Source organism: Poromitra crassiceps (assembly GCF_964638095.1).
Source record: "Poromitra crassiceps genome assembly, chromosome: 5".
NCBI classification, from domain to species: domain Eukaryota; kingdom Metazoa; phylum Chordata; class Actinopteri; order Beryciformes; family Melamphaidae; genus Poromitra; species Poromitra crassiceps.
In genome coordinates this window covers 65,813,282-65,826,391 of record NC_139642.1, presented here as the reverse complement: position 1 = coordinate 65,826,391, position 13,110 = coordinate 65,813,282, and the positions used below count along the sequence as shown (strand labels likewise).

Sequence of the window (13,110 nt, the reverse complement as noted above, 5' to 3'; positions counted from 1 at the left end):
ACAAGCCTTTGAGACCATTGCACCACATCCTATCTCTATGCCCCCCACTCTCTTATCACCTTCCTATCTCTATGCCCCCACTCTCTTATCACCTTCCAATCTCTATGCCCCCCACTCTCTCTCACCTTCCTATCTCTCTGCTCCCCACTCTCACCTTCCTATCTCTATGCTCCCCACCACTGTCACTCACCTTCCTATCTCTCTGCCCCCCACTCTCTCTCACCTTCCTATCTCTCTGCTCCCCACTCTCTCTCACCTTCCTATCTCTCTGCCCCCCACTCTCTCTCACCTTCCTATCTCTCTGCTCCCCACTCTCACCTTCCTATCTCTATGCTCCCCACCACTGTCACTCACCTTCCTATCTCTCTGCTCCCCACTCTCACCTTCCTATCTCTATGCCCCCCCCACTCTCTATCACCTTCCTATCTCTATGCTCCCCACTCTCTATCACCTTCCTATCTCTATGCCCCCCCACACTCTCTCACCTTCCTATCTCTATGCCCCCCCACTCTCTATCACCTTCCTATCTCTCTGCTCCCCACTCTCACCTTCCTATCTCTCTGCTCCCCACTCTCACCTTCCTATCTCTATGCTCCCCACCACTGTCACTCACCTTCCTATCTCTATGCTCCCCACTCTCTATCACCTTCCTATCTCTATGCCCCCCCACACTCTCTCACCTTCCTATCTCTATGCCCCCCACTATCACCTTCCTATCTCTATGCCCCCACTCTCTATCACCTTCCTATCTCTATGCCCCCCACTCTCTATCACCTTCCTATCTCTATGCCCCCCACTCTCTATCACCTTCCTATCTCTATGCCCCCCCACTCTCTATCACCTTCCTATCTCTATGCCCCCCACTCTCTTATCACCTTCCAATCTCTATGCCCCCCACTCTCACCTTCCTATCTCTATGCCCCCCACTCTCTATCACCTTCCTATCTCTATGCCCTCCACTCTCTATCACCTTCCTATCTCTATGCCCCCACTCTCTATGCCCTCCCACTCTCTATCACCTTCCTATCTCTATGCCCCCCACTCTCTATCACCTTCCTATCTCTATGCCCCCCACTCTCTATGCCCTCCCACTCTCTATCACCTTCCTATCTCTATGCCCCCCACTCTCTATCACCTTCCTATCTCTATGCCCCCCACTCTCTATCACCTTCCTATCTCTATGCCCCCCACTCTCTATGCCCTCCCACTCTCTATCACCTTCCTATCTCTATGCCCCCCACTCTCTATCACCTTCCTATCTCTATGCCCCCCACTCTCTATCACCTTCCAATCTCTATGCCCCACACTCTATCACCTTCCTATCTCTATGCCCCACACTCTCTATCACCTTCCTATCTCTATGCCCCACACTTTCTTATCACCTTCCTATCTCTATGCCCCACACTCTCTATCACCTTCCTAGCTCTATGCCCCCCACTCTCACCTTCCTATCTCTATGCCCCCCACACTCTCTCACCTTCCTATCTCTATGCCCCCCACTATCACCTTCCTATCTCTATGCCCCCACTCTCTATCACCTTCCTATCTCTATGCCCCCACTCTCTATCACCTTCCTATCTCTATGCCCCCCACTCTCTATCACCTTCCTATCTCTATGCCCCCCCACTCTCTATCACCTTCCTATCTCTATGCCCCCCCACTCTCTATCACCTTCCTATCTCTATGCCCCCCACTCTCTTATCACCTTCCAATCTCTATGCCCCCCACTCTCACCTTCCTATCTCTATGCCCCCCACTCTCTATCACCTTCCTATCTCTATGCCCTCCACTCTCTATCACCTTCCTATCTCTATGCCCCCCACTCTCTATGCCCTCCCACTCTCTATCACCTTCCTATCTCTATGCCCCCCACTCTCTATCACCTTCCTATCTCTATGCCCCCCACTCTCTATGCCCTCCCACTCTCTATCACCTTCCTATCTCTATGCCCCCCACTCTCTATCACCTTCCTATCTCTATGCCCCCCACTCTCTATCACCTTCCTATCTCTATGCCCCCCACTCTCTATGCCCTCCCACTCTCTGTCACCTTCCAATCTCTATGCCCCACACTCTATCACCTTCCTATCTCTATGCCCCACACTCTCTATCACCTTCCTATCTCTATGCCCCACACTTTCTTATCACCTTCCTATCTCTATGCCCCACTCTCTTATCACCTTCCAATCTCTATGCCCCCCACTCTCACCTTCCTATCTCTATGCCCCCCACTCTCTATCACCTTCCTATCTCTATGCCCTCCACTCTCTATCACCTTCCTATCTCTATGCCCCCCACTCTCTATGCCCTCCCACTCTCTATCACCTTCCTATCTCTATGCCCCCCACTCTCTATCACCTTCCTATCTCTATGCCCCCCACTCTCTATGCCCTCCCACTCTCTATCACCTTCCTATCTCTATGCCCCCCACTCTCTATCACCTTCCTATCTCTATGCCCCCCACTCTCTATCACCTTCCTATCTCTATGCCCCCCACTCTCTATGCCCTCCCACTCTCTATCACCTTCCTATCTCTATGCCCCCCACTCTCTATCACCTTCCTATCTCTATGCCCCCCACTCTCTATCACCTTCCAATCTCTATGCCCCACACTCTATCACCTTCCTATCTCTATGCCCCACACTCTCTATCACCTTCCTATCTCTATGCCCCACACTTTCTTATCACCTTCCTATCTCTATGCCCCACACTCTCTATCACCTTCCTAGCTCTATGCCCCCCACTCTCACCTTCCTATCTCTATGCCCCCCACACTCTCTCACCTTCCTATCTCTATGCCCCCCACTATCACCCCTCTATCTCTATGCCCCCACTCTCTATCACCTTCCTATCTCTATGCCCCCACTCTCTATCACCTTCCTATCTCTATGCCCCCCACTCTCTATCACCTTCCTATCTCTATGCCCCCCCACTCTCTATCACCTTCCTATCTCTATGCCCCCCCACTCTCTATCACCTTCCTATCTCTATGCCCCCCACTCTCTTATCACCTTCCAATCTCTATGCCCCCCACTCTCACCTTCCTATCTCTATGCCCCCCACTCTCTATCACCTTCCTATCTCTATGCCCTCCACTCTCTATCACCTTCCTATCTCTATGCCCCCCACTCTCTATGCCCTCCCACTCTCTATCACCTTCCTATCTCTATGCCCCCCACTCTCTATCACCTTCCTATCTCTATGCCCCCCACTCTCTATGCCCTCCCACTCTCTATCACCTTCCTATCTCTATGCCCCCCACTCTCTATCACCTTCCTATCTCTATGCCCCCCACTCTCTATCACCTTCCTATCTCTATGCCCCCCACTCTCTATGCCCTCCCACTCTCTGTCACCTTCCAATCTCTATGCCCCACACTCTATCACCTTCCTATCTCTATGCCCCACACTCTCTATCACCTTCCTATCTCTATGCCCCACACTTTCTTATCACCTTCCTATCTCTATGCCCCACACTCTCTATCACCTTCCTAGCTCTATGCCCCCCACTCTCACCTTCCTATCTGTATGCCCCCCCCACTCTCTATCACCTTCCTATCTCTATGCCCCCCACTCTCACCTTCCTATCTCTATGCCCCCACTCTCTATCACCTTCCTATCTCTATGCCCCCACTCTCTATCACCTTCCTATCTCTATGCCCCCACTCTCTATCACCTTCCTATCTCTATGCCCCCCACTCTCTATCACCTTCCTATCTCTATGCCCCCCCACTCTCTATCACCTTCCTATCTATATGCCCCCCCACTCTCTATCACCTTCCTATCTCTATGCCCCCCACTCTCTTATCACCTTCCAATCTCTATGCCCCCCACTCTCACCTTCCTATCTCTATGCCCCCCACTCTCTATCACCTTCCTATCTCTATGCCCTCCACTCTCTATCACCTTCCTATCTCTATGCCCCCCACTCTCTATGCCCTCCCACTCTCTATCACCTTCCTATCTCTATGCCCCCCACTCTCTATCACCTTCCTATCTCTATGCCCCCCACTCTCTATGCCCTCCCACTCTCTATCACCTTCCTATCTCTATGCCCCCCACTCTCTATCACCTTCCTATCTCTATGCCCCCCACTCTCTATCACCTTCCAATCTCTATGCCCCACACTCTATCACCTTCCTATCTCTATGCCCCACACTCTCTATCACCTTCCTATCTCTATGCCCCACACTTTCTTATCACCTTCCTATCTCTATGCCCCACACTCTCTATCACCTTCCTAGCTCTATGCCCCCCACTCTCACCTTCCTATCTGTATGCCCCCCCACTCTCTATCACCTTCCTATCTCTATGCCCCCCACTCTCACCTTCCTATCTCTATGCCCCCACTCTCTATCACCTTCCTATCTCTATGCCCCACACTCTCTATCACCATTCTATCTCTATGCCCCCCCCCCACTCTCTATCACCATTCTATCTCTATGCCCCCCCCCCCCCACTCTCTATCACCATTCTATCTCTATGCCCCCCCCCCCACACACACACACTCTCTATCACCGTTCTATCTCTATGACATAGAGGGGGGAGGGATCAATGATTGGCAGCAACATTGAATTTTATTTTTTGTGCAGTGTCAGATTTAAACAAAAATCCCTATTATAAAGTCCATAAAAAGCACCCAAAACTGCAAAAAGGTGTGGCTTTTGAATGTCAGGCCTTTTTTTTTTTTTTTACATAAAATCATTAATTACCTGATGTTAAGCATTCATCCTGGACTTAAGGATTCATATTTGTAGTTTTTACAGTGTTTTACTAATTTCCATCATTTCCCCATGTTTTGCATAGGGATCCATTTCATGTAAACTGCATGAAATTGGATGAATGCCTAACATCAAGGAATTCATCCTTTTATATCCTTTGATTCTCAAAGCCTGTGTTGAGGGTCACACAAGACCAAAAATGCACTCTTGAAGCTAAATAAATCCAAAACCAACGAGTTAATTATTTAAATTTTTACTTCAATGTAGAACAGTCATTTCTTACATGAGCTTACTTTTAGCCTTTTAGTCATAAAGATGATTGAAAGATATTCCATATTCCAGACTGAAATGTTATAACAGAAGTGGAGTATTGGCCAGAATGACTCATCAGAATCTGAGAATGACTCATCAGAATCTGAGAATGACTCATCACTCAGAATCACTCTGGAAAACATTACAAAAGTAACCATTGGCCTCCATGTTTGGGGTCACAGAAATGAGACTGTCCTGTGAGCAACGCTCCACCTGGAGTTTACAATCCATCCTTGCCTCGGCCAAATCATGATTCTTCCACTCACAATTTTCCTTGAAGGAACAGCTTTCACATTTCCAAGCGTCCTCAATGTCCACCCCCTTCGGCTCTCTCAGGCCTTTCCAGTAGGCCAGGTACCCTTTCAGCTCGGTTCTCAGCTGGCCCTCCTTCGACTGGACCCACATTGTCCCGGAGGAGGTTTTCGCATCCTTACCTTCCACAAGGTAAATGATTTTCAACTTTGTGATACTTTTAATTTTGGAGGAAGCCAAGCTGGTTAGTACATGATCTAAGAGTTCTCCAAAGGTATTGCAAGGGCAGCTCAGCGACTGTGTGAGGGCCTGGATTTCTTCCACCAGGACCTGCCCAGGTTGAAGCTGGAGATGCTGGATGTACTGCTCCCTCTTCACATGTCCGTTCACCATGCTGTCGAATAGGAGCTTCTGCATGCCCACCTGTTTGTGCAAGGAAGGAAAGACGGTCAGTCTGTGTTGATGTCCTCAGCCCCATGTTCATGAGTGTCAAGCACGTCACCCATTGGTTTATGGAATCCCATTTTGAAGTTTGTCATTTTGGCTGTTGCCATAGTTCGAATTGGGGAGGGGGCTCCCTTGAAAGAATCATTTGAGACATTTAGGGGGAGCCCTAAAACTAAACTATAAAAATAAGGGTGTTTCACCAAAATCACCTACCACATCAATACTCATGGTTATTCTATTGCACTTAGTTTAGAAAAATTAAGTATATTTTTTGTAGTAGCCTATCTCTTTTTGATGTTGCACTTTTGTCTGCACAGAGACCAGTGTTATTTGTCCAGCATGGATGGTTTTGGTGAAAATCAGGTTGTAGCTTGTTGTTTACTACGGTAGGAAAGAGGCCTCCTTTGTGCTTTACCAATGTTTCACTTATGAGTTATTGATCCGGGAAGTCCCAATCTGTCAATATACAACTTTCCCAAACTCAGTCAGACTCTGCTTTTCTGCACTGAGCCACGTAATCCCTCTCATCACGAGTGGTGCTGCGACAATTTTTTGGTCGCCGGTCGGACACCCCACCCCCCGCGGCCGTTAACACCTGCAAAATAGGGCTCCCCCGATACCTGGTGGTATCTGAGCTGCATTACTGTAAAATGTTAAACGCCAGAGATTTTTTACCTGAAATTCGTGTTCCCCTGTTTCTGTCACAAAGAGCTCAGCATCTCTGTTGAGGGTCTTGACATCACTCAGCACTACTTTGCTCTGCTTGTCATAATGCAGCGTGTCAATGATCCCTGTAAGGAAGATGTCTTCGAACACACCAAACACTGCCAAGTCTTTCACAGTATTTCCTGTCAAACATACATGAACACACACAAGTTCAGATCACTTACTTACTTCTGCACAGCCACAGTACGCAGAAGTAAAGCACACAGAATGTGGACTGATGCCACAACCAACCTGCTTCAAGAGCAGACATCTTCTGCATCATGTCAAGGAGCTTCAATGCCTCCTGGTCCTCCCTGGACATTTGTACAGCAAAAAAACCTGCATGATCCATGTCCTTAACATCTGGGTAGACACATGACATGTATTATTATTATTATTATTATCATTATTACCAGACCCGTAGTTACCATTGAGGACACCGAGGTCATGACCTCTGCCTTTTCACCCCCATTTTTTTTTTTTTTTTTTTTAAATAGCCCCGGGCCCCCAGATCTATTCATCTGAATTTAGGGTGCATTGGGGCTAGATTGGGGCTAGACTTTGGGGACAGTTCTATTGAAGTGAATGTAACTCCCCTGTAAGTGATGTTTGTGTAGACGGGCCATTGTATTTAATTGAGCGGTATTCTGCCATGTGACCTGTATGCAGAATATAAATTATATTATATGGGGAGACATTTATTTTTTGTATCATTTTAAAGCAACAGCAGTCTTTATAGATCTAGCCTCTTAATTTTGCTCTCAAACTGCAGCAGATTGAAGCATTTTACTTAAAAATGGACAAAAAAATGTAAACTGTAAACACAATCGGAAGTTCCGATTGTATTTACACTTCCTGTGACTCATAAACCTAGTCTGACTCATAATGCGAGTTTGCTAGTTTGACCCTACCGCACCCCCCACCCCCCACCCACTCTACTCGCCATCGGCAGAGAATACAGATCATTTCCAGCTGTTTCTAAACAAAGACTCCTGGTAAAACTGGAAAATATCCTGCTCTGGCTAGCCAGACATGGTCCAGACTTCATGTTTAGAAGTGGCTCAGGTGAGTCAGACTATTTAGAGCAGATAAAACAGCCGGCGTTCTCAGCTTCTTCTTCTGTGTTTTATGGCGGTTGGCATCCTTAAATGTTGCATTACCACCACCTGAATTGTATCAGCTTCACAGTGCTAACTATTGACAGTGTCCACTTTCTCAGCTATTCAGGGGAAAACACTGACATAGCCTACTTCTATTTCTATTTTTGCTATGTAAACGTTTAAATGTAAAGATAGGCCTATGCGTGCAATAACGTACTGATAGTCAGCTTACTCTTCTTCTGTGTTTTATGGCGGTTGGCATCCTTAAATGTTGCATTACCACCACCTGAATTGTATCAGCTTCACAGTGCTAACTATTGACAGTGTCCACTTTCTCAGCTATTCAGGGGAAAACACTGACATAGCCTACTTCTATTTCTATTTTTGCTATGTAAACGTTTAAATGTAAAGATAGGCCTATGCGTGCAATAACGTACTGATAGTCAGCTTACTCTGTAACATGTAGCTTTTATTAGCCTCTCAGGCTAGCTCAGGGACGCAATCTTTTTTTTCCCATGATGGCGAAGGCTAGGCGAAGGCATGACCCGCCCCTCTCTGCCTCTAATTGGCTGACTGCACTCAGCTGCCCTCGCCTGCTTCCCAGGCGAGCCAGAAGTCATCTCAAACGAGCCTAATTATAGCCTATACTTTAATTCAATGTCACGATGCTGCGGGGGGAAGTAGGCTACTTCATAGCTTAACTACGAAAATAGTGTCCGCTGTTTATCTCCCTTTCTGCTGCAGCATGTTGAAGAAATAAATGTTCAGTTTGAACAACACCCATTCTGGTCATTATAGAGCAAGATGATCGCATCCACTACCAGGGCCGCCCAGAGAGATGGCAGTGCCCCTGGAAGGGTCCAGCCACTATGCCCCCCCCATCCTCCCCCGCACGCGCTTTACTCATATCAACCCTGCAGCTTTCGGAGCTGACTGAAAAAAGTTTGTTAACAGATTATTATTTGGGTCTAAAGCCCTTGGCTGCTCCCGCTTTTTTTTTGCCTTGCGATTTTGGCATCCTGACTTTTGTTTTTTTGCTCCTGGCATTTTGCTATCACCAGTCTTGTTTTGTATCACCTGTCTGTGTTGTGTGTTACACCATAAATGGTCCCTCTAGCTGCTGCTGCCCCAAGCAAAATGGCCCACCCCAAGCCTGCCTTGTTGTTCTTCTTCTTCTTTTGGCTTTCCGGCAGACTAGATGCCTTGCGGCACATTGCTGCCTCTCACTGCACTGGTCGGATGGGGGATTACATCAGAATGGCACTATTTTCCACAGGAGCACTCCTGCCTTGTTACTGCTGCTGTGTTTTGTGTATTTGTTCGACTCCTTGCAAAAAAATAAATTAGTTGCCGCATTTTCAGGATGGGAGATATATTTTAGTGTTAACATTTTTTTTTTTTTTTTTTTGCCTGGCTCCAGCGCCCACCCTAGTGGCGACGCCCCTTGAAGCTTACCCCTTTACCCCCCCTTATGGGCGGACCTGTCCACTACACAACACTGTATTTACATAGGCTACGTTACATATTTGAGTTTGTTTACTGCGTCGCGCCATGCACCGGGTCCGCCTGGTGCGCAGGGTTCTGGAGTGGGGTCTCGGCCGGGGGTGTGGGACCCGGGCAGGGTGAGGGGCAGGGCGGGTGGTGGCAGCCTGGTGGTGGGAGTGGCTGCTCTGGGTGTCTGCCCAGCAGAGGGGCACTTAGCCTGGGTGGTGGCAGCCTGGAGGTTGGGGTGGCTGGCCTGGGTGTCTGTGCCCAGCGGGGTGGTGCCGCTGGCGGCGCTCTCCTCCTCTCCTCTCCCCTCTCCTCTCCCCTCCTCTCCTCTCCTCCTCCCCCCCCTCCTCTCTCCTCCCCTCCCCTCCCCTCCTCTCCTCCCCCTCTTCTTCTCTCCCCCCCTCCTCTCCCCCCTCCCCCTCTCCTCTCCCCTTCTCTCCTCTCCCCCCCATCCTCCCCCTCTCCCCTCTCCCCTCTCCTCTTCTCCCCTTCTCCCCTTCTCCCCCTCTCCCCTCCTCTTCTCCTCCTCTTCTCGCTCTGCTCTGCTCTGGTTGCGCCTTTTATACACATCCCAAACGGCGCAGGACAACGTGATTGGCTGGCTCAGATTTGAACAGATCTGAGCCAGCCAATCGCGTTATCCTGTGATGACGTAATGTCCTGTGCCCATGACCGGATGAACCATATATGGACTTCCTCCCCCCGACTTCCTCTGTTATCATAGCTGCTGACTGTTACTGCACTATCCGTCAGATCCCTTTGCAATACCAACCCCGTGTACATAAAGGTACATGGACGTTACTCTGCAGAAACTACAGTAACAAAATCACGAATTGCTCTGTTTTTGGAGCTCTGCATGTCTGTGTTTGTCTAGTACGTTAGCTAACGGCTAACATTCGCTAGTTAGCCAACCAACCAGCAGCTAACATTAGCTAGCTAGCTAGCTTACCGGAAGCGATATTTTTTTCGGATGATGGCGAAGGCATAACCCGCCCTTGGCCCTCTCTGCCTGTGATTAGTGGCAGCGTTATAAACCATATATATGACTATATTAAAAACATAAACACACTGGCGTCTTTCATGCAGGCTAGCAAGCGTAACTGCTGTCTGTCTGTCTGTCTGACCCACTGAGTCTGACGGTCTGACCACAGACTGTAAGAGAGATGTAATGCAGGATAGCCAAGCGAATGTGTTTGGATGGAAGTTTGACGCTAGGCCAATCAGAGGCAGAGAGGGGCGGGTTATGCCTTCGCCATCATCCGAAAAGAAATATCGCCTCCGGGACAACAACGCTTCCTACCCAGCGTGTGCACGTCTTTCCGACAGGGGTGGTTGTTATGGCAACTATCAACAACAACAACAACAACAACAACAACAACAACTACTACTACTAACTACTACAAGACATAAAGACCGAAATAGGCTACCTTGTTAATGTGTCTGTCGGAGACACGGCCTAACGTTAACATTTAATATGAGCCGAATATCAGCCTGCGCTCATCTATGTATACAGGAAGTAAACCGGATATTCAGGTGGGTTGTGACGGTTGTTATTGTTGTCAAGTTAAAACTGTCTATAGAAACAATATTATTCTGAATATTTTTTCTAAATGTGATCTTTGCAATGCAATCAGGAAATTGCTAAATTGGTGTCAGGTGTTCAATAATATAAAATATAAATTTCTTTCTCCTGTCTCTGTGCTACAGTCCATGGCTTCCATGGAAAAACAGCTGTTCTAATGGTCCATTCCATTTGCATTGGGAACTAGGAATATGGCAGTTGAGTCGAGTCACACCCGAGTTGTCAGCGTTCCATTTAAACAGGAAAACAGCCAGGGTTAGCTCGAGCCAGGCTAGCCATTGTTAGCAATAACAGTCGTTATCAAGGCATTTTGCTGTATTTTGCGCATACAAACACTGTAGCAGCATGCCCACAGATGGAAGTTAGACAGTAGCCTACTGTGTGTACAACTGAGAGACAAATAAGACAGAAGTGCTAATAAACAGTATTTCATACAACTTTAACTACTGTTGAAGGGCAGAGCTGCCATCTTGGATTTTTGAGATCGGGGCTGGTGAGGCTTCCCCGACTTCTGCGGAGAAAATCCGAGTGCAGGTGATGTCCTGACCTTTGAACTGTGAAGTCCCCAGCTCCCAGCACAAATGGAATGGCCACTAACTCCTGACACCAACTTTCAGTTTAGTTTTGATATTGTTCCATATTTGCATCCCACCTCTATTATAATTGCACACCAATTTCCCGATTTAACACAAGTCTAAAATCCCAATTTTCTATTTATATGAGTTAAAAAGTTTATATTTTAGAATATTGTACCCAATTTTTCCAAATGGAGAATATTTCATTCGTTAGCATTACACAGACCCACATATAAAGTGATGTCATTTTAATTTTACTTCCTTCGTTATTAGATTAGATCACCGTCACTCAGGTACACGCAACCACTCTATAATGGCTTGCCTTTGCTCAAATCTGCAGTCATGGCTTGATATTTACCTTTTCCACCATGTCTCTGATGTTTGAGTGACTTCTGCTGTTCCTTGAGCTGGTTCATCATCTTCAGCTCGCAGGACCTCTGCTGAGACAGTTGGCCAATGCACAGATGCTTCTGGGAAAACCGCTCCATTGGGGTTGGTTTGGGGATGTATACGATTTGTCTTCTCTGCATGTTTGGCCACACAACTTTGTCACAAACAAATACGTTTGTCAGTCAGACAGTGACACACAGGGACAATGTCTAAGCGTGTGTGTGATGTGAATGAAAGTAGGCCTGTAAAGGGTTACCCCCCCCCCCCCCACACACACACACACACTCTGCAACTGACTGAGTCGATTTGAAAGACAATGGGACAGTCCTGACGCCTCTCCACAGCTGCCCACATGACGTCCTCCTCCAAATCCACTTTGAAAACCCCTGGTCTCAAAGAAAACAACTTTACTGGGCTGCAGTTTGCCAGTGCAGTGTTTGCAGTGAGCCAAATAATCCCACACAGAATGACCAGCTAAAAAAAAGAGAACCTCAAACTGATTCACCAGGTTTAAACATGAAAAAACAACAACATGATATAAACTCACTGACAGGCGATCCTCAAACTGATTCAGCAGGTTTAAACAGTTGAGGATGAAGAGAATAATCCAGTGCCACAGTGAAGTAGTGCCCAAGTCAACAGCACACACTCTTCATTTCAGTCTAAACTTCCAGGATAGTCAGCAGCTTTGAGTGTGTGTGTGTGTGTGTGGGGGGGGGGGGTTAGGGTCACCAGCTTTGAGTGAATCACATTATGTTCAGACAACATCCCATTGATTTGTTAATGAGACATGCACCAACCAATCAGACCAGCCCCCCTGAAGCTGCCCTCAGGACAACTCATGAACTACCCAGCCATTGGTCCTGCATAGTGATTCACAGCAAATTGGGTTGTTTTGTGGTTGAATATTGATATGCAGGCTGGGAGTTTCGGTTGTGGTGTCGGTTCCTGAAACAAAAACACAGGCGTGTACAAAAGCTGGATTGATCCTGTGAAATTCAGGTTGACTGAGAACTGAGTCTAACAAAATGCAGGTTTGGAGAGGCCTATAATAACTGGATGTAGCTTAACAAATGCTAAATAAATAATTGTAAAGGTCAAGTTATTTACTCAAAATATAAGCATTTATTCCAGTGAATACTGTTAGTGTTCATTTTTGCTTGATGTGGTTGTAGCATCTGCTAAATGACAATGTAATGTAATGTAATGTGGTTAAGACATCTATACACTACTAAATATCCTGTTAATTCATTATTAAGGAGAGAACCGCATTCTACAGAGGCCAAGAAGACTGATGTTATGTGAGCTGACACAGCTGTTCATCAGGGATGTCTTCCAAAATGGACGGCCTGCAGAGACCTTCTTTGAAGCTACACTGTAAAAACTACAAGTTCCTTGAGAAACCTCTAGCTTACTCCAAGAACCTAGGGGTCCCCCAAGAACTCTGAGGTTCCTCAATGCTCTCAATGCTCCGGCCCTGAAACTAGGTAGGTGGAAAAGGGGTATCAGAGGTGCCTGCAAGAACCTTTACTTTTTA

General features: G+C 47.3%; 1 protein-coding gene across 1 annotated transcript; it reads right to left on the bottom strand.

The window, feature by feature from the left end:
* Positions 1–5,148: 5,148 nt before the first annotated feature.
* Positions 5,149–11,671, bottom strand: exo5 (exonuclease 5; the record flags this gene model as incomplete). Its single annotated transcript, XM_083636860.1, has 4 exons — positions 5,149–5,706; positions 6,406–6,578; positions 6,688–6,798; positions 11,542–11,671. The coding sequence occupies 4 exons, from the start codon at positions 11,669–11,671 to the stop codon at positions 5,149–5,151; spliced, it is 972 nt and encodes a 323-aa protein (XP_083492986.1).
* Between the last annotated feature and the right edge of the window lie 1,439 nt (positions 11,672–13,110).